This window comes from Wyeomyia smithii, chromosome 2 (genome assembly GCF_029784165.1).
Source record: "Wyeomyia smithii strain HCP4-BCI-WySm-NY-G18 chromosome 2, ASM2978416v1, whole genome shotgun sequence".
Classification (NCBI taxonomy): domain Eukaryota; kingdom Metazoa; phylum Arthropoda; class Insecta; order Diptera; family Culicidae; genus Wyeomyia; species Wyeomyia smithii.
Window position 1 is genome coordinate 95555713 of NC_073695.1, and position 27796 is coordinate 95583508.

General features: G+C 37.9%; 3 protein-coding genes across 7 annotated transcripts in view; all 3 read right to left on the reverse strand.

Moving 5' to 3' along the window:
* Positions 1 to 1165: 1165 nt before the first annotated feature.
* On the reverse strand, positions 1166 to 1867 carry LOC129724579 (uncharacterized). The gene is made up of 3 exons (XM_055679573.1): positions 1704 to 1867; positions 1539 to 1642; positions 1166 to 1461 (listed from the first exon to the last, which is right to left on the reverse strand). The coding sequence occupies exons 1-3, from the start codon at positions 1840 to 1842 to the stop codon at positions 1288 to 1290; spliced, it is 417 nt and encodes a 138-aa protein (XP_055535548.1). The 5' UTR covers positions 1843 to 1867; the 3' UTR covers positions 1166 to 1287.
* Positions 1868 to 7356: 5489 nt separating this feature from the next.
* Positions 7357 to 8081, reverse strand: LOC129724578 (uncharacterized). Its single transcript, XM_055679572.1, has 3 exons — positions 7915 to 8081; positions 7753 to 7856; positions 7357 to 7682 (listed from the first exon to the last, which is right to left on the reverse strand). The coding sequence occupies exons 1-3, from the start codon at positions 8051 to 8053 to the stop codon at positions 7509 to 7511; spliced, it is 417 nt and encodes a 138-aa protein (XP_055535547.1). The 5' UTR covers positions 8054 to 8081; the 3' UTR covers positions 7357 to 7508.
* Positions 8082 to 19995: 11914 nt separating this feature from the next.
* Positions 19996 to 27796, reverse strand: part of LOC129721890 (matrilysin) — a 69805-nt gene continuing 62004 nt past the window's right edge. For 2 of the 5 annotated variants that reach the window (XM_055674984.1, XM_055674983.1), the window contains exon 7: positions 19996 to 21113. In XM_055674984.1, the coding sequence (XP_055530959.1) occupies positions 20992 to 21113 (122 nt within the window). In that variant the 3' untranslated portion in view covers positions 19996 to 20991. Of the gene's footprint in view, positions 21114 to 21323; positions 21638 to 23322; positions 23421 to 27796 lie in introns of those variants that run through there. The other 3 variants (XM_055674985.1, XM_055674986.1, XR_008727507.1) reach the window with 2 other exon arrangements.

Sequence of the window (27796 nt, forward strand, 5' to 3'; positions counted from 1 at the left end):
TTGATGAGCCACCATCATCCAGCGTATGTATATATATAGGGTGTGTGCACATAACGTGGGTGAATATCATTAGCGTGTGTCGCTAGCTATAGAAGGTGTGTGGCTAGCTGTATAGCGTGTGTGCATGTTTATAGCGTTTGTGGTTTGCCATATAGCGTGCGTGGTTATATAGCGTGTGCAAGTCGATAGCGTATCTGTGCATGTTTATAGCGTGTGTGGCTTGCTATATAGCGTGTGTGGCTAGTAGTATAGCGACAAAAATTTTCATATATATATGCAAATAAATCACCTCATGTTGAATTTAATTATCACTGTAAATCATTAAGAACTAAATAAAGAATTTGTTGAAAAACATTATTCAGTTATCAATAAATGGCATTGACAAACACAATTAACCTTTTTTGACTTCAGCTAAGCCTTGAAGTCTATCTGATCTTTTTGAGCTAGTGAGCCTAAATCACATAATTTTTTGCTCAAGTCTTACTATTTGCAGCATTCAGTTATAAAATTATCTACGCTATCGTAAAATGCAGAAAATTGTTATTTGAACTGTTATACTATAGATGGGGAATGCACTATTTGCCCTCGTCTATAGCCTCTTCGTAGCCACTGCCTAAATTAAGATATCTTAGTGCAACTTGATACAAAAGACAGCCTCAAAACAATTCAATTTCGTTCTTCTTTTGGATACGGGAGCAAGAGAAACCGCATAGCTGCACATTAAATAATTAACCCCAATTGAGTGTATTCCCAAAGCTATTCGAAGGAATACATTGACATAAGACAGGCTGTCGTATTCTACGTTAACTCTGCGGTCGTGTCTTATAAACAACCTCTTTAACTTTTTCATTTTTTTTCACATTTGATTAAACTTTGCACAAATGTTCCTTTAGACTATAGCTATCATTTTGTGCTGTTAAATGGGTTTGTGTTAAAATGGTACTGATGATTAGACATATGAGGGTAATAAATTTGGAACCAGAACGTTACAGTCGATATTACAGCGAGATGTCGACAAATTTCGTGAACTTGTTCAGGCGTTATTCAGCGTTTCCCCTCTTTTCTCTCCTAAGTTCCCAATTTGTTCCTACCCTATCACCGAACAACAGTTGATCAGTTTATCTTAGAGTTCAATTGCCTAAACAGTCCAATAATGTCTCAGTAATGCGCTTTTAGTAGAATTTATTCTTATCCACAATCAAAAACATCTGACCCTGTGACTGATAAACAGCATATTTTTGTTTTTTTTTTATTTTAATTGTTTTCATACTGTGTCCCTGTTGGTGCTTAAAAAGGACAACAAATTGTTCCGACATCTCCCGGGTTGAAGCATTCGCCTGCCGGAGTACATACTGTATTATCCCTAGCAAGCCTGTAGACATCGTCATCCGTAAGCTTGAAGGTAGCCTCAACGAAATTTAATAGATTTTCGGCGAAATCTTTTGGAGGTTGGAACAGTTTCTATAATAAACGAAAAGAAGCTCGTTATAAACTTTAATGCGATTAATCGAAAAAAGTGGTTTATACTTTCTACATACCACAAGAATACTAGTTATAATGTCTTTTGGTTTTGGGTTAACGTATTTTGGATTGCGCTGCTCCAAACCAACACCGAGATAGTAGCTTAAAAACGTGGTCACGTCTGTTGCAAGTGTTTGGAAAAATCAAAAATCTTCAAGGCATAGAGCATTTAAAATACTTACAATTCTCAGGCAGAGAATTAACGAACTGCTGTGCTGGGGTCACCGCTGCTGGTTGCTGAGTTCTTGCAGATACATTCTGAGCTGCCAAACAGAGGCCCAGCAGGACCAATGAGGTCGAAAGGATGATTTTGTTTACCATGGTGGTCTGTGTTGTACCTCTAAACGATTCTCACTGATTACCGGTGCATGCAGCAGTTGCAGTTTATATAAACCCAAAATCATTCCTCCAAATCTAATTGACCAGAATGTCGTCGTTGATTAAAAATATGATAGCAGTTCCAATTGGTAGTTGAACCGGCTGTTATAAAAATTGTGTATACCTTTTTTTGGAGTACTATTAGTGATGCATTACGGACATAAGTGAATGCGTTGATTTGATTGTCGGTCTATTTATGACATATTACACAATTTGATAAGGAGAATGTGTGGAATGACCGATTCTTTCGATTAGGTACTGGCGGAACTAGAAAACGGAAGTGGAGGGTAGGAGTATTTGACTCGATTAGGATCGTAATAGTCCAGACGATATATATATATCCCATATAATAAATATTATTTGTACCGTGTTTTACACCTGAAATGTTTGAAAAATCTATACTGAGCGTCTTAGAAGAGTGATTTAAGAAATCGCAAGAAAGAATTATCAGTTCCGTTAGACTCTACTTAAATTTTTTAGTAGAGTCTAACGGAAACTGATAATTTTTTCTTCTGATTTCTTACCTGAAATGTGTTATTTCTTATATCTCTAAGCTTTAGTAAATACAATTGTGTAAGTAAAAGGTGATGTAGAACAAAACGTAAATCGAAGTAATTCCAGTATGAATACACTTGTTTGCTACGGTTTTTTATTTTTTCGTAGCAGCTGTAATGTTCACACTAGCGTTGCGAGCGACGAAAAGAAATCAAATTTGACTTTCAAAGAGAGAGAAGTTTTTTTTTCAGTCGCGTTTTACCAACACAATTGTGCAATCGCAGGCTTATTGGGTTATTTTTATTCTCCATGAAGCATTCTGCAATTTTTAGTGGTTGGAAGTAGTTCCAAACGTATTGGTCCATCGTTCCATTAATTTTTTTTTTATCTCTCTGTCATAGAACAAATATCACATCGAAAGAATTGCTTGTCTATCGATTAGATGAATTTATCAATCTAGTTGATGATATTTCAAAAATTATCGAAGCGACCAGAACAAATTAAAACCAGATGTAGCAGTACCTATGGTGGGTGGGAAGAAACTTCCCGTTGTAGTGTTTTTAATGTTTTTTTGCCTTTCTCCTAGAAAGGTATAGCAATCACTTGCAAAACCGAAAGTATAAAAGTGCTCCAAAGGGCCGAATGGCATATATCACTCGACTCAGCTCGACGAGCTGAGCCTTTCCTGTATGTGTGTGTGTGTGTGTATGTGCAGATTTTTATTCTCACTCACTTTTCTCAGAGATGGCTGGACCGATTTTCATGAAATTAATTGCAAATGAAAGGTCTTGTTGTCCCATAAGACCCTATTCAATTTATTGTAATCGGATTTATAGTTTAGAGGTTATGTATCAAAATGTAAAAATCATGAAACATCATTATCTCTAGAACCACACAACCGATTTGAACAAAATCGATTTCAAATGAACGGGCAACCCGAAATACCCTTAACTTTTGAATTTTATAAAGATTGAATTTGTGGTTCAAAAGTTATGAAAAGAAACGTGTTCTGAAGACTGTTTAATCTCACTCATGTTTCTCAGAGATGGCTGGACCGATATTCATAAAATCAGTGTCAAATGGAAGGTCTAGTTGCCCCATAAGACTCTATTGATTTGTTTTGCAATCGGACTATTACTTTGCCTGTTATGTTCAAAAATGTGAAATCCAGCTATGAAAAGAAACATACTCCGACGACTACTTGGACTCACTTACTTTTCTCAGAGATGGCTAACCTGATTTCAACAAAATTAGTGTCGATTAATAAGTCTAGCTGCCTCATAACACCATATTGAATTTTGCTGTAATCGAACTGTAACTTCGTCTGTAATGTACCGAAATGTGAAAATAGCCAAACTGTATTATTTCAGAAACTTCACAACCGATATGATCAATATTATTATCAGATGAGCGGGTTAGTAGAAATGGTACCCGACGGGTTCAGGTCTGGTTCGGGTTTGAAAATTTTTGAAAGTGGCGGGTACGGGTCGGGTTCGGGTTTTGAGAAAAGAAAAATTTTCGGGTACGAGTCGGGTTCGGGTTTGAAAATGTCGGGTTCAGTTCGGGTTTGGGTATGAAAACCCGAAACACTATAACACACCGACTATAAAATCTATGAAATCTCGGGTTCGGGTCGGGTTCGGGCTTCACAATTTCGGGTTCGGGTCGGGTTCGGGTTTCAAAGAAATAAAATTTTCGGGTTCGGGTTTGAACAAAAAAAAAGTTTCGGGTTCGGGTCGGGCTCGGGTTTCGACCGAAAAAAAAATCTGGTTCGGGTCGGGTACGGGTTTGAAAAACATCAAACCCGACCATCTCTACGAGTTAGATAAGGGCTAACTGATGAATTATGATTGAACACGTGGTTTCGAAGTTTGGCTGCCCTATACGTTCCCATTTCATTTGATTATAATCGAACTTAAGCAACCGTTATGTATTAAATTGTTAATAAAACAACGAAAGTCTATTATCTCAAAGATTACATGACTTATTTGAACATAACTAGTGTCATACGAACTAGTCATCTCTCGAACTTACAAATAACAAACTTCATAACAGTTTGATATGTGGCTCAAAAGTTATGGAAAGAAAAGAAATTCAAAGACTATTTAAAACTATACCTGTTCTGATCGATATATGTGGCCTCAACATAACTCAAATGTGGTATCGTACTATTTGAACGTTCCAAATTCATTGATTCCTTGCGATGTATTTTAAGTCTGCAAATGCACGACGTATCGGCCATAGGATAAGATAAAAGTCAAATAAAAAATCGTTTGAAATGATTGGTTTTATCGAAATGACAACATCCTCGACTTTTGGCTTCTGTAGATCGCCTTAATTCTGAATATATATTCATATTTGGTAGTATTCGGTCATTTTCAGCAGACTTTCTGGCATCAATCTGACACCGGAAATATCCATTTTGGGAGATATTTAGTTATTTTGGTTGTTTTCCACGAACTAAAAGTGGTCGTCTTTAAATTTAAAATGGTGTCCAGGGTCAATGTTTGGTTTCTATGCATCATCTCGATTACGGAAATATCCATTTGGAGTATTAATCGGTCATTTTTGACTGTTTTCTAGAAGTTGCAATTTAGCAATTTAAAATGGTGCCTGAGGTCAATTATTAGCTCATTGCATCATTCTGGTTCCAGAGATACTCATATTGGATGGTATTTGGTTTTTTTAGTCTGTTTTTCACAAACCGAAAGTCGCCATCTTGGACTTCAAAACTGATTTCTGGCCTCTGAGCGTCATTCTGGTTGAATGTTTTTAAAGGAACAAAAATGTCCTTGATGGTTCGACGCCCCTCCCTCTTCTGGAAGCATATGTTCGTGGGAAACAGCCGAAAATGATCGAATAACACCCAATACCGGAAATCACCATCTTAGAATTCAAAATGGTATCTATGGTCGATTTTAGCTCCTGTGTATCATTCTAGATCCGGATAATGATATATTGGGTGGAAATCGGCCATTTTTGGCTGTTTTCCAGAAACCGGAAGTTGCAACCCAAAATGTTGCCTGAGGTCGATTTTGGAACATATTTGTTAGCTATAAAAACGTTCACCTGCAAAATTTGGTTCCATTTAATTGGTTAGCTATCGAGATGTGCAGAAGTTTGTGTTTCATTTGTATGGAACCCCTTCCTTCCAGAAAAGAGAGAGTTGTCGAACCATTATGAACATATTTGTTATCCTTAGAAACCTTGACATGCTAAATTTGGTTCCCTTTACCCGGTTAGTTCTCGAGATGTGCAGAAATTTGTGTTTCATTTGTATGGAACCCCCCCTTTCCAGAAAAGGGAGGGGCTTTCAAATATTATGGACATATTTGTTACCTCTTACAACATCCACATGCCAAATTCGGTTTAATTTACTTGGTTTGTTTTTGAATTATGCAGAAATTTATGTTTCATTTGTATGGGACCCCACCCTTCTAAAAGAGGGAGGGGTCTCAAACTATTATAGGAACCTTAATCGGCACCAAAAACTCCTGCATACAAATTTTCACGTCGATCGGTTCGGTAGTTTTCGAGCCTATATGGATCAGACAGACAGACCGGACTGCATTTTTATATGTAAAGATTGCAACATCATTTTAGAACCTTAAGAGTGAATATACACTTATTTTGGATTGAAGCGTTCATGTAAACCTATTTTACAACTAAAAGTTTGAATGAGAAAGGCTGGGTCTGACCGCTAGGTGGATTAATTTAGGTTTTTTTAAATTTTTTTTCTTACCTGAAGCAGATCGACTTTGTCGCGACGATCGTCGAATTTCGAATGTTTTTTCTTTCAATACACGACTCAATTGCATCAATTAACCTATGTAGGAGACTCGTGCAGGCTTCGACTTATAGCCGTTCATGAAAGATTACGACTCCTGCTTAGGCGTTGACGTCGATGCATGTCCGGGAAAACCCCACGATTTTTAGCGCTTAGGATTACTTACTTTTCGGTACCAGCTACTCCTTTTTATTTTACCCTAATCAGCTCCGCTGCACGGTCGACTAACTAAAAGGCAGACAATTAGCAACGGGACAACAGGTAGTGAGATTTTGAGGATAAAACTGAAATAAAACTCCTTTGAAAGTTTTGAAGAAAAGCTGTTGCGTACTTTTTATAAATGTTGGAAAAGAGCCCACAGTGCCATATAAAAAATGATGTTAGGTATTTCCCTTCCTATGGATATTACATATAATACGAAGTGCGGAGTACAATAAAACATTCAGCCACCACCACAAATGATATAAAGTCCAGTCGGTGAGTCTATACAAAAAAGTCAACAGGATACGATTGCCCGAACATGCCACACGGATGTCAAATTTGACCATCATTCCATCAAAAATAATAACAGAAGGATTATGTCCAAAGCCACGACCGCAAGGTTGATGTAGGACTATATCGTCCCCTTAATGCTAGAACTAGATAACTCGAAATTTGTCGATTTTGAGTTAAGTATGGCATCATATTTATCACATCGAGCCCTTTAGCATATCCCAAACTCATTGAAACACGATAACAAGAAAAAATGTTATCCATCAATTACAAAACTAGATATCTCAATGTAGAACAAATATGCTTCGTGTTAGAACTAGATAACTCGACTCTTTGTTGATTTTTTCGTTTCTAGAACAGGCCTGAATTGATATGGATGCGTTTCATAAAATATGAGCCATTTAAAATAGCATTTGAATCGTCATCACCAAAATCGGTCAAATTTTGAAACTCGTTTTTTCTCAAAACGTCAATTTTTGAGTTATCTAGTTCTAGCATTGCATTGTTACATTCGAGAGTGATCACTTGTGATAAGTTCGAAGTGAACTTCCCCTTTTCAATGATTTCTTGAATGATAGACGTTAAGATTACGATAAACTGTGTTTATGTCAACAAAAAACCAGTTGAGTGTAGAAATTTTTCTCTCAAAACGGCTTTTGGCCTATATCATTTTATAAAGGTCAATTATAAACAGTTCAGTTTTATAATTTTATTTTCCTTAAGCAAAACATCAGTACCCGCTAGGAGTAAATAATTTGTTGGTAGTATACTCCACAATGCTGATATAGAACCATTATTTCTTTTCATTTAGTTCATGTTACGCCACTGTTGGTGCTCAAAATGGACAGCAAATGGTTCCGACATCTCCCGGGTTGAAGCATTCGCCTGCCGGAGTACATACTGTATTATCCCTAGCAAGCCTGTAGACATCGTCATCCGTAAGCTTGAAGGTAGCCTCAACGAAATTTAATAGATTTTCGGCGAAATCTTTTGGAGGTTGGAACAGTTTCTATAATAAACGAAAAATAATTCGGCGACCAACTACAATACGATCAATCGAAGAGACAGTGTCCAGTTACCACAAGAATAATGAAGAGATTGTCATTAGAACGTTGGTTAACGTATTTTGGATTGCGCTGCTCCAAGCCAACACCGAGATAGTAATTCAAAAACATGGTCGCATCTGTTGGAAATTTAGGAAAAATTAAAATGTTCAAGCATACGGCATTTAAAGTACTCACAACTCTCGGGAAGAGAATCAACGAACTGCTGTGCTGGGGAAACCGCTGCTGGTTGATGATTTCTTGCAGATACATTCTGAGCTGCCAAACAGAGGCCCAGTAGGACCAATGAGGTCGAGAGAATGACTTTGTTTACCATGGTGGTCTGTGTTGTACCTCTAAACGATTCTCACTGATTAGTTGTGCATGCAACAGCTGCAGCGTATATATACCCAAAATCCTCCCCCTGAACCCTAAAATTGATATTGTCATTGGTCAAAAATATGATAGCAATTTCATTGGTAGTTGAACCATCGGTTGTAAAAATTGTGCCAATTTAAGAGTACTATTAGTGATGCATTACAGATATAGGCAAAAGCGTTGAATTGAGTTGGTTTATTGGTGACATATTATACAACTCGATAAGGAAAATGAGTGAATTGACCCATTCTATAAATTCAGAACTGGTTGCACTATAAAACGGAAGTGGAGGTTAGGAGAATTTGACATCACCGGGCTGTCGTCCGATATCCGTACGGCATGTCTAGTCTGTCAATTCTAGCGGTAGATGGCTTATCATGCAGCTCCTGCAGTTTGTCATCAATAAGCCTGCTCATTCTTTAGTTGTTCCTCTACATTTCACCGAAGATGGTTCGCAACGTATTCCTCCCGTCCAGGTCTCGTGCCCGTAGAGATCGACCGGTCTAATCAGAGTCTGATTACCAGTGAGCGCCGGTAAGTGAGTTCGTCTACCACCTTGGTTTCATCACCACCACCCTGAGCTCGAGATGAGAGTTTAGCGGTATCTTCTCTTCAACCTCTTATCTTCTTTGTCTGCAATGCATTTGTAACCAATCCTATCCGTTTGTCCTCAATCTTAGTCCGATGTACACAAAGGTGGCAGCGGAAAGGGTCATGTCAAATTTCGAAAACCGACCATTTACATTTTGTTTATTGGCCCGAAAAATCATCTTTGCAAAATTTCAGCTCAATCGAACATGACTCGGGGGTGCCTCAAAGCTCTTAAAGTGATTTTTCGACCCTCGAAAATATACCAAAGGGGGAAGCACATGAAATTGGGAAAATCGATTTTTTTTCGATACTCAATGTCTTGAAAATGCACAAAACGTCGAAAAGTGGTGTTATCTTGAAATAGTTGAAAAGGTTGTTTACAAGACACGACCGCAAGGTTAACGTGAAATTACGACAGCCTGTTTTATGTCAATAAATTTTTTGCAATAGGTTTAGAAATACACTAGGTTGGGGTTAATCAATTTAATGGTGTAAAGGGGTAAGTTTTTTCGTATATGTTTTTCGTATATTATTTTTGCTTTAAACATGAACGAAATTCGTTGGAAACTGAGTGAGTTTATAACATGAAAGTGGGCAATATTCGTGACGCTCTCGATGTTTTCGGTTGTACAATTTGTACTCCGATTTATGTTGCCGTAAGACGTAATTCTACGTCAAAAGTGCACTAACTGATGTGCTTAATTTGACTCCGTTTAAGTTAAAATGAAAAGAAATTGTACTACTTAATTTATAAATGTTTTATGATCGTGCGTGCGATATCCGCTCTGACATAATGAATCTCATTTTGTTCGGGTTCGGAGCTATCTTCTGAATAGCCGCGCCTTAATTTCAAGTCCCCACAGTTTGTCCCAGTTTCGTAATACGGATGCGCAAAAAATGATTTGCCGTTGGAGGATGATATAACTAAAAATATAGGCGTGACCTTTTTATTTACAGTTATATCACTCTCCAAAGTTCGAAAAATTGCGCCGTGGTCAAATCGCTTACGGTATCCGCACTGACATAATAAATAAGTCACTCTTTTATTTCCAGTTTTACCATTCTCCAACGTTCGAAGAATTTAATTTCGTATGTCGCAATACTAATGTACGAAAAATGAATCTCATTTTATTCTGGTTTAGAGCAATCTTCTGAAAAAGCCTCGAAATAATTTCAAGTTTCCACAGTTTGTCTCAGATTCGTACTACGGATGTATAAAAATGATTTCTTGTGGACATTTTGTAGAACCGGACCCATAGAGCTCTCATAAAGGCAACAAAATAACATTGTATCGTGTCGTGTTGCGGCTCGAAAGGAGACAATGTTTCCGTTACCTTGTCGAATGTAAACAGGTTTTTGCGTGATTGATATTTCCGATGGTAGACATGAGTTTGAAGGTCGAAATTCTGCTGTGATGTCAAACTATAACCGTTTTGTTTTAAGACGCAATAGCACAAGTGCTTCATTTCTGTTATCTGCTGCGTTCTAGAGGCAATGTAGAACTTTTCTTGCCTTGCAAATGCTGAAATTTGCGTTTTACGTTTGTTACTCATGATGATGATGATGATGAAAAATCTTAACTACTTAAATCACATAATTGTAAAACACCAACAGGTGCTATTATATTTCACAACAGTAACAACACTGGCAAGTTTATTCAATTATCATCATTACGGATAACCGTTCGCGAATGATTCTAGTTTTCCTGTTTTCTCTAGTAGAATAGTCTGTCATTTCCAATAATTCTGCAGTTACGGAAAACTCCATGACAGCTGCCAGATAGACAGGTGCCTATGTATCATCGCGCAACCAGGCTTTTCTTTTTTCGCCACGATTAACATTCAACGTCCGTTTGTTGGTATCGGTACAGTCATGGAATGAATTATGCATAAAACACAAAACGCGCATTTCTAGTCAACTAGGTATATTCTGTTGACCTTCTTAGAGAAAGAAGCACTATGCGACCAATCAGAGGTCGACATTTGTGTTTCGACGAGGCTTGACAATTCTCAACAGTACAATAGTTTGAACAGTCAAATTAAAATTTCCCGCATTTGGACGAGTGCTTAGATGATTTTCCAATCGATGGCTGCAAAAATGACAGGAATCGGTTGTAAACTGACTGAGTTCAAAACGTTTGAAAATGAACAATTTTCATGACGCTCTCAATGTTTTCGGTTTTTGAAGTTAGACCCCTGTCCAGGGTTGATATTTGTTGACACTCTTGAGTGAAAGTGGAAATAAGCATCCATAAACGTTATTTTTTTACAATCCTTTCAGAGTTCTCCCTTCCCGCTTTTTGCATGGAAGTGAACTGTCAAACACCTCATTATATTTCATGCGATGGAAGCAAGACAACAAAATTAGTTTATCAGTTAACGAAGATTGTTAAGGCATCGGAGAACTGGCAGCACGTCCATCATCAAATGATGGGGAAAAGATCGCTCCGCTCATTTGATAGTTTTTAAAAGAAATTTTGCAATATGAATTATGTTTCATTTGCCGAAGTGATTCGGGATGATCCGTCGCGTGTGAAAAAGAAATTATTTCATATATAAGATGCTCGGGTCGTGGTGAAAAGTGACCCAGAAGATATTGGCATGTTGGCATTTGTGTTTTGTGGTTGAAAAGCAGTGTTGATAGGTGCGAAAAAAGTGATCACCGCAAAAGCAGTGTGTTCTACTGAGTGAATGGAAGAGATGGAGAGATTTTGCTTTGAAGTGAAGCAAAATGAAATTGTGATGTTTTGCTGTTGTGTGCGTACGTACGCAGCGATTTTGTTATACTACCGGGTGTGTCCTTGATGATTCGTCGTTCATGGCGAATCGGCTGAGCGGAGACGCAAACCCATGAACGTTCAAAGCGTTTGCATATTGATGCCGATATCATCATACAGAGTGTGGCAGCAAGGGATAAGTATCTTTATAAATTAAATGCTTTCGTAATAATTTGAAGCGACATCTCACCACCACTTGCACATGAATTCAGTTAAAGTATAAAGCCTGTAGTACACTCTTTGTCTAATGGTCAAATATTTGACCTTCTGACATAATGGTCAAATTTATTTGACATCATGGTTGTTGTTTGCCCGTGTTTGCCCCATGGTAAAATTGGAGAGTGACAAATAATTCGCCCTGACGGAATTAAATCATCTTCTTCACACACATTGAACTGCCCGTATGCGAATTTTGGGGAAAAATATTAAAATGTTTGCTATCTCATTCACTCTTGAAGAAATTCCTATCTTCTGCACTCACAGAGTAAACAAATTGAAGGTGGCAGCAGCGTAACTCCGTCAGAGCGAATTATCTTTGACCAAATTTTTATCTGTCAAAAAGTGACAAATATTTGACGCTCGGTCAAAGAGTGTACTACAGGCTTAAGTAAATTTTTTATTCTTTGCCAGCGTGCCCAGCGGTGGGAAGGCAATGTTGCTATTTGTGATGCAAGTGGTAGGAAGAGGCAGGATAGTTTTTGTTTTAAACTCTAATATTTAGGCCAAGCCGCAAAGTACATATACGGGGACGAATGGAGTCAGGATAGTTGTTTACGAACTAAGCCCTTGCGTGAACGGTGCATTTTGGAGGTGCTACCAGGTCGGGGCGGGGTGAGTGGAGTGGGATTTTGGCAGCAATTTGGCTGCGGCTGGAGTTGGCACTGGGACGAGAGTGAAGTAATACCAGTTTTCAGGATTTATCTGCAAGACGCAGCCTATGTTGTGTACAGATTCATACTGAAATGCAGATATTTTTAGTTAAATTTGAATTTTGTGCCTGAGTTTGCTGCTTCCTGCGCAGACTTTATCAAAAGGTTTGTTGTTTTGGCCTGAGCAAGTTTTTTATTTTATTTTGAACAACGGTTCATTTCGGAGGATGTTTTTTTTTTCTTTTCATTTTCGATCTGTTACAGTCATTTTTACAGCTTATCTGATACCTAAGTGCGACATGGAATATGAAATATAAGTAGGGTTTATCGAATCATTTTAATTATTTCCAAGATTCAAATAACTAAAACTTAGACATCATTTTGTGGGCATTTTGTCAAATTTCATTTGATTACTTTCCTAGCTTTGGGACGAATTTTGATGACAATTTTTAAGTGACTATTTTAAAGTCTCGTAAGTCGGGGTGACACAAGGCAATGTCGACTGTATTCTGATAGTGACAATATCGGCATTTCAAGATCTTTTATCTTGTCTCATATGCATCTTTTCTGTTTTTTTTTTTAATTTTTGGCTCGGGATGCATGAAATTTTACTTAATATTGGATTTAACGAGTAAGTTAGCTCATTCTTACACACATTAGTAAGCTTAATGAACACGTTCTAGTTACCATCACGCGCGCGTTGTTATGGTTTGGCCCAGTATGATTATTTGAATACAAAATTTTCAGTATTCAAAGAGCATGCGATGAAATTGTATGATGTACAAGTTAGTCTTATGGCGCACCAAGTCACGAGCAAAATTACGCTCTAAAACTTTTGTTTTTGGTACAACGGCCAATTATTTGCGTTCGGCATGCGGTTGTATGGGGTTTGGAGGTTTGTGTGTGGAAGTCAAGTTTTTCGCAAATAAATAATAGGATGTGCACGTTTGGCAGCTATGAATCTTCAAACACGCTCACTTAAACAAGAAAGATTAGGCAGTTTTACAAAATAGCTTAAAAATAGTTTGAAAATTTAATATCGCGCTCGACAAGTATTTGATCGTATTGCCTACCATGCCCTGACTGGTCAGTTAAGGACATTTTACCTAGTTCTATACTTTTGTTTTATGATTATCCTAGCTTTTGGACAATTGTAATACACATACACAATTTTTATTTAATTTTACTGTAACCGTTTTGGTCTGGATGCCGATAGTCCACGACAACTAAATTTTGATTGCGATTGTTTTGGCATTTTGTCAATGAACTTAGCACTTTATTTTGTTTGATATGCATACTTGCATTTTTCCTAGTTTTTAGGCTTTGAAGGCATGAAACTTTGCCAGTTTCTATACTCAGTAGGTATCTTAGTTTATCAGAGAGGACTGGCAACATGGCCAATAAAACAAACGTACATTGAATCGGTCCGTAAATTTCTAATAAAAGTCACGTGTATTTTCGCACTAGAGGTCATGAAAGGTTGTAAATTTTCAAGTATATCGGGTGTCGCGTGTGTAAGATACAAATTAGTTAGAGTGGAGTGAAAATTAGAAGATCAAAAATGGAAGTGATTATGCAGTGTAAATTGGCACAGAAGATATAGTTCGCCATTCGTGTACGTTTTGATTTTTACCAAGTGAACGGTAGTGTTAGTGAAAAGAGAGTGGAAACCGTAAAGAAGGAATGAGGTTCAACACGTCCTCTCCACTGACATCGCTTGGGTTTGTGTGTTTTTTTTATCTTCCGCTGAGCTTTGCGCGCAGCGAAGTGCAAAGCTTTCTTGCATTTGTGGTTCCTGCTGCTGGCTCGCAAAATGCAACTGGAGAGAGAGGAAACAGAAGCTAAGTATTGGTTTTGGTGATATTTCACGTCGTGTTTGAAACGGGATCAGAGTGAAATTGTGACTACCTATGTTAACGCACACAGCTTTTCTTCCATTCGATTTGAACGGCATGTGAGCGAGAGAGAATTTGTTTTTTTTCTGCCTTTTGTGCTGCTTACGACCGCAGAGGCACCTTCGAAGATGCCGATTTTCTGATTCTTTCTCTCTCGATCACTTGCTGTGTGTGTTGGGTAGCGCGTTCATGTGTTCATGATTTTATTTACGTTGCATCAACTTGCAAGTTGCAGTAGGCTGACATGAGAATGTGTGTTCAGCAAATAGACCATCGCACGGTGTCGTCGCGCACTTGCGTTTGACAGCTATTAGTGGCTTTGTTTGCCTTCGGGCGATGCAGTTTGGTTCTAAATTATAGCAGATCATTTCAGTTGTGACCAGTGATGCCACATATATAGATTTGTCTGCTTTTATACAGATTTCTTGCGTATTTTTCATACAGATATCTGCATGCAGATTGCAGATTTTCTGGAAATAATACAGGTTATTTTGGTTTTCATGAGGTAGTAAATTGAACTTCTTGATGTGGTTGAAAAGCGGAGATTGGCTCGGATGCGGTTCAGCGTGTCGTAGGTTTTACTATATTCATATGCTACTATAAATCTTTGAACACGCCAACTTTCACAAGATCGAATTGATAGTTTTACAATAGAGTTTGATCATCTATCATTCACACGCGACAAATATCTAAGTGCTTCGTCTGTCATGAAGAGTTCTGATCGGTTACGGTCATTTAGCCATATTTAACCCTATTATTTTTATGATTTTCCTAGCTTTTGGACAAATGTTGATACACTTGAATTTTTTTTTAATTCAATAATGTTTAAATCTTGTTGGATGCAACTTTTTGTTTTTGAATTTTAAGGGCTTTGGATGCATGTAAATTTGCCAGTTTTTGAATTCATTAGGATACTTAGCTCATTCCAAATTATATTACAAGAGAAAAACGCGTTGTAGATCTTATATCCTCTAAAATTGCGGTCGGCTTACAGTTTCCGAATAAAGTTTAACGTCTTACGAAATAAAGCTACTCATTGATTCATGAATGGGTAAATTGAGGTGTTCATGAGCAGAAACGCGTAGAGTCGTACGATACGTAAGGTAACCGAAATTACTTAACCTCCACGATTCGCTTGTATCCCGTCACTGCAAATATGATGAGGTTTCAAACATGTTGGCACCTGGCGCGCTTTCGTGAGTTCATATATCGAAGATCGCACCACTAACCTCGGGAAAGTGCGTGCACGTCGGGTTCAAAATTGGAAGGGTCGGTCAGTTCCTCTATTAGTACAAAGCTCGTTATTCCCGTCGTACTCCTAAAATCAATGAAACAAAACGTCTTAGATACATAAAAGATAGATTCGCGAAAAATATCTTAGTGGACGAGGGCCCATAAATACCGCCAAGAGTTTTATCGTATGTAGAGAAGAAACGCGACAAACAACTAACACAAAATTCCTATACCCGTGGTGCTTGTGGAGTGTGCAGGAGTATATCCGGCCTCTAGTAACAACAAGTATCGAACTAACACCCCTTTCCTTCCTTCCTTTGATCTACGTTCTGGACCGGCAGGCGTCGGTACTGATCAGCATGCAGGGGTTATTGGAGATGCACATCGAAAAGCTAAATCCCAAGCAGGAATCACTAAATTCGATTTAGAACTCCAATCGATCCTGATCAGTAACGAAGTGGCAACCGGTGGTGATCAATCAAGCTCAAGCTCAAGCTCAGTAGGTATCTTTGTTTATCTATTATAAGAGTGAACCGGTGTGAAACACCATGTCCCTGTGCGTCTGCGTCGTAGAAGGGAATAGTGCTGCCATGCATAACGCTCCGGTGTAAACTCGTCTTCGGCTCGGTTTAGTTAAGCACATCTAAGGGTTTCTAGAGTGTAGTGACTTCCCGATGTGTCTTAAGATATTTATTCATGTCTAACATTGACCGTTTAGTTCGAGACTGCCTGTTCGTTGGTTTTATTTAATCACGTTTCAAACCGGAATAGGTTTCGTCCGATCGATAAATATCGAGATTAACTTAATAACTACGCGATGTATATCTTCTAAAGGATCGCGTCTACCGAAGTGCGCTTGCTTTCTTGAAGCTATTCAGGAATAATATTCGACACTTATATACATACTTAGATGCTTCGGAAGGTATATGATTTTGGCGCGCGTCATTCGCATAGGATCGCGGTGTTCGACAAGAAAGATATTCCCGCAATGAGCAAGCTCTGCGCGCAGCGTCGTTCGATTACGTCAAATATCATGGAGACATGATAACATAAACCGTTCTTTCCGTCGCAGTAGTAAATTTAGAAATAAACTCGGTCTCGGGCTATCCGTTTAGCGGGAGATTGTTCACCAATTGCTTTGATATAAGCGTGTCGCCAATCAAAGTAGGTTTCGTTTGGTCTATAAATGGTCGGCGTGCGACCAGACCGAGCCAAGCGCCATTTTCTTTAAAATTGAGTTATTGGTACCAGTGGATGTTCAAACTGATAATCTATGTTCCATTAAAGAATGAAATCATTTGAACAGTTCATAGGCGTGTTATAACAAAAAATCTCTGTAGCACTTTGTGAAAAGGACGAAATTACGTTCGACCAGTGTGAACCGTAAACACAGACATGGCATCTAAAGAAAGTGATTGTTTGTGATTTAAAAGCAAGCTTTGCGGTTTATTTTAACCAGTAACTGATTTCTCCGCTTCGGACAGCTCGTTAATACGACTGTCATCATACATAAATAAACAGCCAGGTGGTTTTCGTAGTCTACGAATCGTAGAGCCGAATTTCGTGTCAATGGGCACATCACTTTTTTTAAAGATCTTGTTGAGCCAGACCGAACCAAGTGCATTTTATTTTCATTTGATATTTTTCAAATAAAATTAAATTTTTTCTTGTAACAAACGTCAGGACTGGGTTAATATACGTTAAATCAATAAAATTACAAAATTACAAAATGTTCTCTGACACCGTGTCGGTGCAATCGATTTCAGGATTTGTAAAAGAGTTGTTCTATTGTTATTTTAATATCAAAGATTCAATAAAACTTACTTTCAAACAAATTGTTAACCTCTGCGAAAAATGTGCTGCTTGCGCGTTTTGCCACTGTCACAATTTTTGTTTCGTTTTATGTTTTTGACGTTTGTTATTTGGAATTGCAGCTGTAATTCGATTGATTTAAACAGTGGTGTAAATACAAGAGATATTCATTATAGTATGATGGTGATTTCCATTGAACAGTTTTCAACACAAGATCATTGCGTTAGAAAGTGTTAATCATTGTGAAATCAACACTGAATCACTTCAATTTGCAGTGCGACGTGACGAATTGAGTCAAGTGCAAAAACACTTGAAGTAATCGTGCCATTTATTTACAGTGTACGTGGGTTGAAGTCAATGAGGTATAGAAAGGTGAGGAAGAAGAAGACATTTGTCTGTATTAGTAACGAAAAAAAGGTAAACAGAAGCACGTGTTGGGGTTGTGACGTAGATCTACAAAAACAGGAAAATACCATTTGGAATTATGTTCCACATTGTTTAACGACGCAGGTAGGCATTTTCAGCCGTAAACTGTCATAATCTGTGAAAATTTTTTGAAAAAAATGTACCAAACATTGATTTTTGGGTATTGTTTTTTGACTTTTACGTCATCACTGTTAACAAAAAAAGAAGCCCTTTAAGCCCGAGACTCAAATCATCTCCGTACCTTTCTATATTCCATTGGGTTGAAGTGTCTTTGGCCTAACGCAGAGATGACGTTGCAAATTTAAAATCTTTGGGGTTGCCTGATTGTACCAACTTTAACTGGAATGCTGTCAAAATTTCATGACATATTATTAACACATTCTCAAGTTATTTATAGTAAAATTAAACGATAAATTGGACGAATATGAGCGACGAGATGAATATAGGTGTTGAGATGGAGGTAGTTGTGGTTCCCATATAACAATCAGCCGGTTAAGTGTTCCCTAGTAATAATATCAGTTTTATCAAAGGTTTATAGCGCTTAATGCAGCCAAAACAGTGCTATAAAACTTCGATAAAACCAATTTTGTTACTAGGGTTGGGCATTTGCAAGGCATGCTATTTAACATGGTGAAAATCAATAAACAATGTTATCGCATATTATTGGATTGATTGGACGTTGAAACGACAACATATGGCAAGGAAAAGAGTGAGAGACAACGCTCCTGCTTATTCATAAATTGAGGGATGTACTCTACGAACTATTTTCTCATTCTCCGTTATAGCAAGATTTAGCCCCGAGCGCCATGATTTTAACGTAGAATACGAATACGTAGAAGGACGACAGAATGGAGTACCTAGTTAGCCGGAAATGCACTCGTTGGGCTATATAAGAGACTGCTTCTCCTCAAGCAAGCTCGGTTTACTAGCAGCGGGCAGCAGCGGCGGACAGTAGCAGCGATGGCAGCGGGCAACAGCGGCGTTGGTAGTGGTTAGCTGCAGTTCCTACCATTGCAGTTCGGCTTCCCCTTTGATCTAAGTTGGACACCACCAGCGGTAATCCAATTCAAATATTGAATGAGACTCGCACCGCCAGGTGGTTTGAGAAGCCACCATCATCCAGCGTGTATGTATATTTAGGGTGTGTGCACATATATAACGTGTGTGAATATCTATAGCGTGGGTCACTAGCGTGCGTGGTGGCTAGCTATATAGCGCGTGCATGTGTCTAGCATGTGTGGCTTGCTATATAGCGTGCGTGGCTCGCGTGTGCATGGTTATAGCGTGTCTGTGCATGTCTATCGCGTGCGTGGCTTGCCATGTAGCGTGTGTGGCTTGCTATATAGCGTACGCGGCTGAGTGTGCATGTCTATAGCGTGTCTGTGCATATATTATTGCCATGTAGCGTGTGTGGCTTGTTAAATAGCGTGCGTGGCTTGCATGTGCATGTCTATAGCCTGTCCGTGCATGTTTATAGTGTGTGTCGCTTGCTATATAGCGTGTATGGCTAGCAGTATAGCGATTAAAATTATCATATATAGTTGCAAATAAATCACCGCACGTTGATTTTTACTATCACAGTAAATCATTCAGAACTAAATAAAAAATTTGCCATGTTGAAAAACAATATTTAGTTGTCAGTAAATGGCATTCACAAACTTTATGAACCTCTTTTGACTTCAGCTAAGCCTCAAAGTTTACTGAGTGTATTTTAACCTTTAATTGAAAAATGTTTGAGCCGGTGAGCCTGAATCATATAATTTTTCGTTCAAGTCCTACTATTTGCAACAATCAGTTGTAAAATTATCTACGCTACCGCAAACTGCAGCAAATTGTTCATATTAAACCTATTTAACCGGGAATGCACCATTGGCCCTCGTCTATAACCTCTTCGTAGCCACTGCCTAAATTAAGCTATCTCAGTACAACTTGATACAAAAGACTGCCTCAAAACAGCTCAATTTCATTCTTGTTTTGGATACGGCTGCAAGTGAAACTGCATAGCTGCACAAAACTTCTGCTGTTGTTAATTGTCGTTACCGGTGCCGTCTGTAAAGGTAAATGACATCTGGAGCAGAGAGACCATTAAATTGGTCAACCCCATTGAGTGTATACCCAAACCTATTGCAAGCAATACATTGACTTAAGACAGGCTGTCGTGTTCTTCGTTAACTATGCGGTCGTGTCTTATGAACAACCTCTTCAACTATTTTTATCTATTTGAAAGATAAAAAAATCTGTGGGTAGTGGTTTTTCGCAACGAACATGGAAATTCTAGAATATGTAGCATTGAAACAACTTCTTCGATTTCAAATGATAAATTGTTTTATTGACTTTTTGTGGGTTTTCCGCTTAATCCTAGAGCATTATTCGCAATAAATATGTACAAAATTCTAGTATTATTATATGGTAAATTCCTCTACTTTGAAACGACATGACACGAATGCACTGTTGTTTCGATACCTGTGAGCTGGAGACTTAGTGAGAAGATATTGGAAAACTTTCGGTAGATTGGTTGGGTTGTGATAAAAAAATAATCCTGGTCGTTTAGAAATCAAAGATTACTAGAAATACTCAACAATCGAATAGTGAGTGTAGGCAGAAGTTGTGCTCTATAACCGATTCAACCGATTTGAGTCCAGTTTGGTTAGAACTAGTTTAATTAGTTGTATATACAATTGTTTTAGAAGGCACCGTTAATAGTAATTTGAAGTTTTTTTGTTTACTCTTCTCACTCTCGTATATTCTTATAAAACTTAAGCTCTTACGTTAATGACTTTGACTGTTGTTAACGTTTGTCGCTGATGTGAATCGTCGATTCGCTAATTCTATCCTGACAAAACGGTGAAACAGTAAACAGCGCTACTTACAAGAAGGCATTTTAGTTTGATGCGTTTCACAAATATAATAGAAAAGAATACTCTGTATCACGATTTTACTTTACGTTTTGTTTATACTCTAACTGTGTAGAGCTCTCTACCTCCCTGGTTACTGGAACTAACTAATATGCCGGAAGGACACGATTTTGGAGGTTTTGCTGCGGGCATGTTCCCCCGCACGGAACTAAAAGTCACTGGCTCGAAGCTTCCTGGGCGGACACTGGCTGGATGATTTCTGCGCTCGGAACAAATTGTGAGATCAATTTTCTGACGCAAAACTGACGCTGTTCCTCCGTTCGCTATGATTAACATGATATATGGCCTTAAGAATGACGGAGATATGGATGTGTGTGGGTTTTTTTAAAGGTAACTAAATTTGGCGATTTTTATCCGGGCGAGAGGCCCGATTAAATATTCTAGGCCTTCAGTGCGAATCCAAGTAGGGTAAGGATTAGTGTAATACTGACGGTGATCCGAACGGAACTCGACCCTTTACCGGTGTTGTAGTCATCGCCGGCCGGTCGCTCATCTGTCTCGGCTGTTATCGCGTTGAAATAAACGAAAAATGAAAGCAAAGGTTAGTTGGGAAACGGTTACATCAATTTGGGCTGGAAAAGTTTTTCGGTGTAGTGGCACTACAAATTAAAACCATGAATTTGGGATAATCAAGCTCGAAACGCTAACTTACGAATGAACTTAAACTAAATAAAATATACTTAATAGAAATCGTCAGCTAGCAAAAACATACATCTCTGTCTCGTATTGCACTAAAACAAAATTGGCTGGCTGCAGTCTTCAATGGTTGTTCATTGTGTGATTTGTGTTGTTGTTGTTGTAGCTGTTGTGTTTTGCTTTCGTTGGGGCTTTTTTTTTGCTTGTACAACAAGATTGAAATGATATTTTTTAAGGAAAACTGTGGATCAATCCACGACATTTTCGTTTCATTTGGCTCGTACTTTGAACTAACTTATATGCTCTTCACAGGAAGAACTCGTTAAGATAAAACTAACTGAAATCACTGTGGGGTGGAACCTGTGATTCACTAGAAATAAATTCCTCATGCTAAAATGAATAGAACAAAAGGAAAAGAGGAAAATTAAAAGAAAATCTCGTTAATACAATATGACTTTTCAGTGCTTGTATTGTAATTGCAGAGGGGTGCAAAACCATGCTTGTATGAACCACCCAAGCAGCCATACCGTAGAGTATCGAAAATGCAAAAAAACGGAACAGCAAATTAAGGAAACAATCTACAATACTAAATACAGTGGTGCTGTTCGTGCCATTCGTCCTCACTCACGAATAATAGTCACTTCTATCACCCAACAACAGGAAGCCTAGAATGCCCCGATAGTGTGCGTAAGTGTAAGTGTGTGCATTTATGTATAAAAACAGTGGCTGTGCGTGCAGAGTACGTGCATAAATCTAAAGAAAAATACATTTTTTCTCGTGCAAGTGTGACTCAAACTACGTAAGTGTCATCTAGGTTGATATCGATTGCAATTCTGAGCAGTCGTTTGACATTTACAAAACATAATTTTTTGAGAGAGATTAAGATCAATGAATAGCCCATCATGTTTTAAGAATTTTGTTTACAGATTTATCGATTGTTAAAAAATAATAGAAAATAGCTGTAAGACATTAAATCAATTTTGAAATGCATGAAGCGTTTAGCAATGCAAATTCTACTGTCAACATAACGGTTTATTGTCTATTGAAATAGACATTCAACGTCAAAAGTAGTCTAAACAATCGCTGTGCATCTTGTTAGTGATCATTATAAAACCAAATCCATTCACCATTCAATATCTAAGTTGTTACAGTGTGCACCCGGTTAGTGAGTTGCGTGATCGGTTCGGTTACCGGTTCGGTGCTTCATTCCACCACTTAATTAATTATAGTAGCTTAAAAAGTGCATTAAGTGTTAGGTATGGTAACGTCCGGTGGTGCAGTGCAGTGCTCTTATTAACTAGTAAATGATGATCAATCGGTAATGATTGATTTTAGCAGTCAACAAGATCGTTTGCTTCTGCGTCCTGATGAAACCGACCTGGCGTCTCCTTCGAGGTGTCGATTGCTATCCATTTGCGGAATTATCGTAGTTTATCAACTTCAAACTTTGAATGAAATCTTCCATCTCATTTCCACACGATCCAGCTAATTGTTAATGGGTTAAACATGTTTTATTTTAAAAACGGAATTGAACAACGGATGCTGTTCTTGGGTGTTAGATCACTTGCTAGTCACATGTTGATTAATCGTCACGTTTTGGAAGTAAGACAAGTAATATGTGTTAAACAAGAATCGATGAATAAAATGATTAGCGCATCAGCCAGTGTTAGTCATGCACATCGAAGTCAAACATGGAATGCTAGGCTTGCGATTGGATTTATAGTAACGTGTTTGCATGTCATTCTGTGCACTATCTGCCTGCACGACAGAGATGCCAGCCTTTTGATTAGAAACACGCATGCTTGACAGTGTGTTGTTCGAGTAAAAGCCTTCTTTAATCAAATGAGCTAAATAATGGCGTTCATTGATGGAGTAAAATGTTGTCTGATCACGAAATTTCCTGAATGTGTCACTGTGTCGGACTGAAACAGATGGCGAACATCTGTCGAGTTTGTTGATGACCGTGCAATTTGTGTCATCTATCTATCGAATGATGAAGATGAGCAGACCAACAGTGAGCAACAATACGATAATACTCGATCACCACACATAACCACGCATACGGGAATGCTTACTGTTGGACTGCAACAGCCTGTTGGAAAGAGAACTTATTTTGGCTTTTAACTCCACTAGATATCACTGTTGCCATCAATACGAGGATGAACTTCAAGTGCTGCAAAATGTACAACATATCAAAATGGTTAGCCTCTAGGAGCTTGCATGCCCTCATAATAATTTTTTTTTCCAATTGAAAAACGTGGAAATCTCGGGAGCACTTGAACTGTTGTGTAGAATAGAAGGTTTATTCCAGAATAATATTTTTTTATTAGTAATGGTAGTAATGATAGTAGGGTACTCATTTGAAATTTCTTCGCACTTTCTGACGAACCGTAATATATTCTTAGAAAGGTATTGCATATTACTGATTAACATATTTTGAAGAAGAACTCATGCCTATGCTTTGAGTCGATAAAACACAACCAACGGCCCCACAGATCCTTCTGGGTACAGCTTCACACGATGGATCAGCTGTTGAGGCGCTCCCTAAGCGACTATCGGAGCTTTATATCCGGGAAGATCAGACGAGTTTAACTTTCGAAATTCGATGAAATATTCTCTTCATACTCGGATACCAAGCGAGTCCGAATGGTTAAAGGTTATAATCTTTCATATTTTTCCTGTGCATTTATTTCGTTTATGTCGACAAGTTTGTCCTAGAACTCAAACTGAAGAATATAAGATTTAAATTTTCTAACCGTTCACGTGAATTTTGGTGCCTTTAGCTAATTCGACAGTGCCTCAAAGGACCGCAGAGTAATTGCTCATCGTCGCTTCTACGTTTACTTATGGGAAAACTGCATTTAAGTAAGTAAGTAAGCTTTAGGCACTTCCGAGCTTGCTGGGGCTCCAAAACTCACAGAAATGATTAAAAAAGCTATAATCTCTCATTCTTTTTTGACACGCCATAATGATTTAGACACCTCTTAAACTCTAGCATCAGTCGTTCAACAAATCAGCAATCAGAGTACAGTATAATTGCTCAAGCATACTATTTTTAACTGTGCTATTCTCAACTCAAAGAATTTTATCAGGGGTTCTTTCAGACGCGGTCATGACTAATGATTACAGTTTGTACTTGAAACTTACATAACGCTTATGTAATACATACATGAATAATCCTCAAAGGGACACCCACTAATTACGTAAGAGTTTAAAAGGAGAGTGGGAAGGGGTATCCTAGTTTCTTATGAATGCTTACTAAGGGGTAGAAGCGAGTTCGAAAAAGTTCTTAAAATTTGAAAATTTGATACAAAAACAAAAATTTACAAAACCAAAAACAAAATACAGTCATTTGAAAGATTTCTCATTGAGATTCTTACTGTTGAACCCTGGGGAAGCAGTGAATTAATTGAGCAGAGAGGGTAAAGAAAATCTAAAAGAAAGTTCTTACGTAGTTTGTGAATAACGCTCAAGACATAGGAACGTTTTAGAAAGATTTAGACGTCTCCAAAGATCCAGAATCAGTTATTCAGCAAGCAAGCAATTTCCTAAGCATTATAGAGTGTTCCAGTATCACAAAATTACCGAATTACAAGGCGGATAAACATAACACTGGTCTACACAAATGTGGTCTTGAAGCTCAAACTAGAAAAAAAAAGAGAGATTTCAGAGTTTTCCGCTTCTGTCGACCAGTGTATATAGCTAAGTTGATTAAAATGGGTTGTTATGAATAAATGGTGATTTCATTAGCGATGCTTCGAATCTCTCGTTCTCTTCCCTTCTCTTGTTCTCTTTCCTTCTCTCTCTCTCAGTTATTGTTTCCATTTTCACTCTCCTCTTGTCTTTCATTCTCTCTCTTTCTCTCTTTACGTTCTTGCTCTTTCTGTCTTCCTTTCCTTCCTTCCCCTCTGGCTTTTATTGTCTCTCTATCCTCTTTTTCTTCTCCCGCTTTCAAATTATTCAATTTATTTTAACATATATCGTAAGTTTAAATGGAAGAAGCTAGAACTAAAAGGCAGCAATGAGAGAAAATGAAAACATAATGAAAAGGGTAATAAAAATTAATATTCAAATGGGAGTAATATTTAGCAATTATCGGGACAAATATTAATAAGTGAAAGTTCGCTCAATTTTTACACTTCAATCAGAATAATAGAAAAAAAAACTGATATAATGAGGTACAAATCTGCCAGATTACACGATTATGGCTTAAATATAGATTTATTTAAAAAAAAAACCAGCTACATTCCGTATCGAACACTCAACAGTATCGGTTGTGTTTGGTGATCGTTTCATAGGAGCTCGGTGTGTACTGTATATAGTGAAATTAATTCCCGGTTACGTGTAACCGTTCAAAGCTTCCAGCTAGGTACTACTTACGATTTGGTGATCAAGTACGCCGAGACAACTTTTCTCCCAAAATGGAATTTCTAGTTTGGTTTTTTCTGCTGTTTTGGTTTTATATATGGGTTCACGCGGTTGGCCTCCCCGTCCAACATGGACAAAAATAATTATTCATCGGATGTCATTAATGGAATTTCATTTGTTTTTTCATCTGATCCTTCCTGACACAAAACCCTATTTTTTGGACCCCACTACCAGCAATTATAGTTTCTTGTGGCATTATTCGAACGTTTCTACTGTTTAAACTTGTTGCTTTAGTTAACTTTGTGCAGTGTGTGTGAGTAATAGTGGTTGTCTTCCCCCACGACTTTTTTAGCACTTTATCGACCTTATCATATCATTCAAGATTATATCACTCGAACAGCATACAACGTGCTATAGTCGATGGTTTAGAAAGTTTAGACAAGAATTTTTCAAGTGTTGTGAGAAGTTCTTTGTGGTACTGAAAGTCGCTCTTTGTGCATCTCAAGAGCTGATACATCGTGTGAATCTGTACCTTGAGAAATCAGCAGGACCATGGGTTGTGTTCTTTCGGCTCACAGCAAAGGCATCAAATACAATGCAATTTTCAAAGGCTCTTGTTATATGGTTTTCAGCCGAAATTACATGAGTCCGAATAAACTGCATGTTTTGGGCTGATGACATGCTGAAGCGTGAAACGAAATGAAGTGGAAAGCACCGTGTCTGATCTATTTCTTAGAACGTCTATGTGAATCGCTCAAACCGGTCATATTGGAAGCGCAATGATGCGTCTGTAGAGGCGGCGAAATAGAACGATCAGTATTTTGACGTGCGTACAAATACGCGGTAATACCATGTTTAGACAAAACCTGACATCGCCAGGCGTTTTATATTTGTTTTGGTAATTGAGAAATAAATGAATATATACATTTCGGTCAGAAGATGTTTCTGGGAAGAATTTTCAGCTCTTTGGGAAAATGACACGGGTATTTTTGACTAATGTTATAAACTAGTTCAATGTTGCTTGGAATCAAAGGGTTGAAAATTTAGAATTACTTCTTATATTTTTTACTGCTTCTTAGCACTTCAACAGTAACATGTCACATATCACAAAAAAATGTTTATGTTTACTTTATATACCGTGCTTGAAGAAGCAAAAAACTCTTCATCGAACGAATTACTGTTTAATTCAAACAAAACAGTTACAAATAACAAGAATTGTGAAAACACAACGCATTCGCGAACGCATGTAATTAAACTCCAGTGCGGCATAGGAAGCTCTACCCAACGCTTCTGCTTGTTCCGCTTTCCATAAGCGCAACGTTTCGTTGAACTTCACGCCTTATTATGTCATCAGCCTTAGTTACAAGCATCATGCAAGCAAACGAAATTGCTGCTTTTGAGATTTTCACATGTACATTAGGGTGGAGAAAAGTGAACGATATTCCAGAACCAATTTTTTTTTTTATCGATTTTTTTATTTGGGACCCCAAACAATCCTAAACTTACCGAAAGTCGATTGGTTTTGTCTCCGCTTGGCGCATTGCATTCCAAATTTGTATGGGAAATCCTACTTTTCTGCATTTCCTTTTCTATAAAGCTCACTAATACTTCAATAATGCAGTACTTTGCGTTAAAGTATAGTAATTTGGATGCTTAACAACTTTACCGAAGACAATAAAGGGCTAGTATGTCCCTAAGGAAAGCCATAGTTGTTCAAAGCTGAGTATGCCGAATCGAACGCAGAAAATCATTTTTTTCTGCACACTACCGGAGTCTTTTGCAGTAGAATTATCATCAGAAGTAACCTGCCGTATCGAGTTCATACACTCAGCTGGATCAAGCGAACAAATGTAGGTCAATATTCTTGGTGCAGATAGGATCTACAACATGTTTGAGAGGTAACTTTTGATGAAAAGCTGACTAACACCGGTGCATTGGTGGTGTTGGCAGAAAAATGGTTTTAAGCATATTTTTCAACAAATTCAACTTTCAACAGCTATAACTTTTTAGGGATTTTCTTACTCTCCTGTGTCTTCGGCAAAGTTGTTAAGCATAAAAAACCTACCTTCTACAGTCATAAATCGTATGGTTCAAGGGGTTACATATCTTTTTGGTCGAGAAAAATGAGGGAAGTTTGAAGTTATTTTTAAGTGCATAGCACCATTTTCATTGCATCAAAGT

Bases quoted from the DNA above. Each gene is read 5' to 3' on its own strand.
- LOC129724579 (XM_055679573.1), bottom strand. From the start codon at position 1,842: ATGGTAAACAAAATCATCCTTTCGACCTCATTGGTCCTGCTGGGCCTC. The intron at 1,643-1,703 runs GTAAGTATTTTA...CACTTGCAACAG, and splicing joins TAATTCTCTGCCTGAGAATT to ACGTGACCACGTTTTTAAGC. The intron at 1,462-1,538 runs GTATGTAGAAAG...CGTTTATTATAG, and splicing joins TTATAACTAGTATTCTTGTG to AAACTGTTCCAACCTCCAAA.
- LOC129724578 (XM_055679572.1), bottom strand. From the start codon at position 8,053: ATGGTAAACAAAGTCATTCTCTCGACCTCATTGGTCCTACTGGGCCTC. The intron at 7,857-7,914 runs GTGAGTACTTTA...AATTTCCAACAG, and splicing joins TGATTCTCTTCCCGAGAGTT to ATGCGACCATGTTTTTGAAT. The intron at 7,683-7,752 runs GTAACTGGACAC...CGTTTATTATAG, and splicing joins ATCTCTTCATTATTCTTGTG to AAACTGTTCCAACCTCCAAA.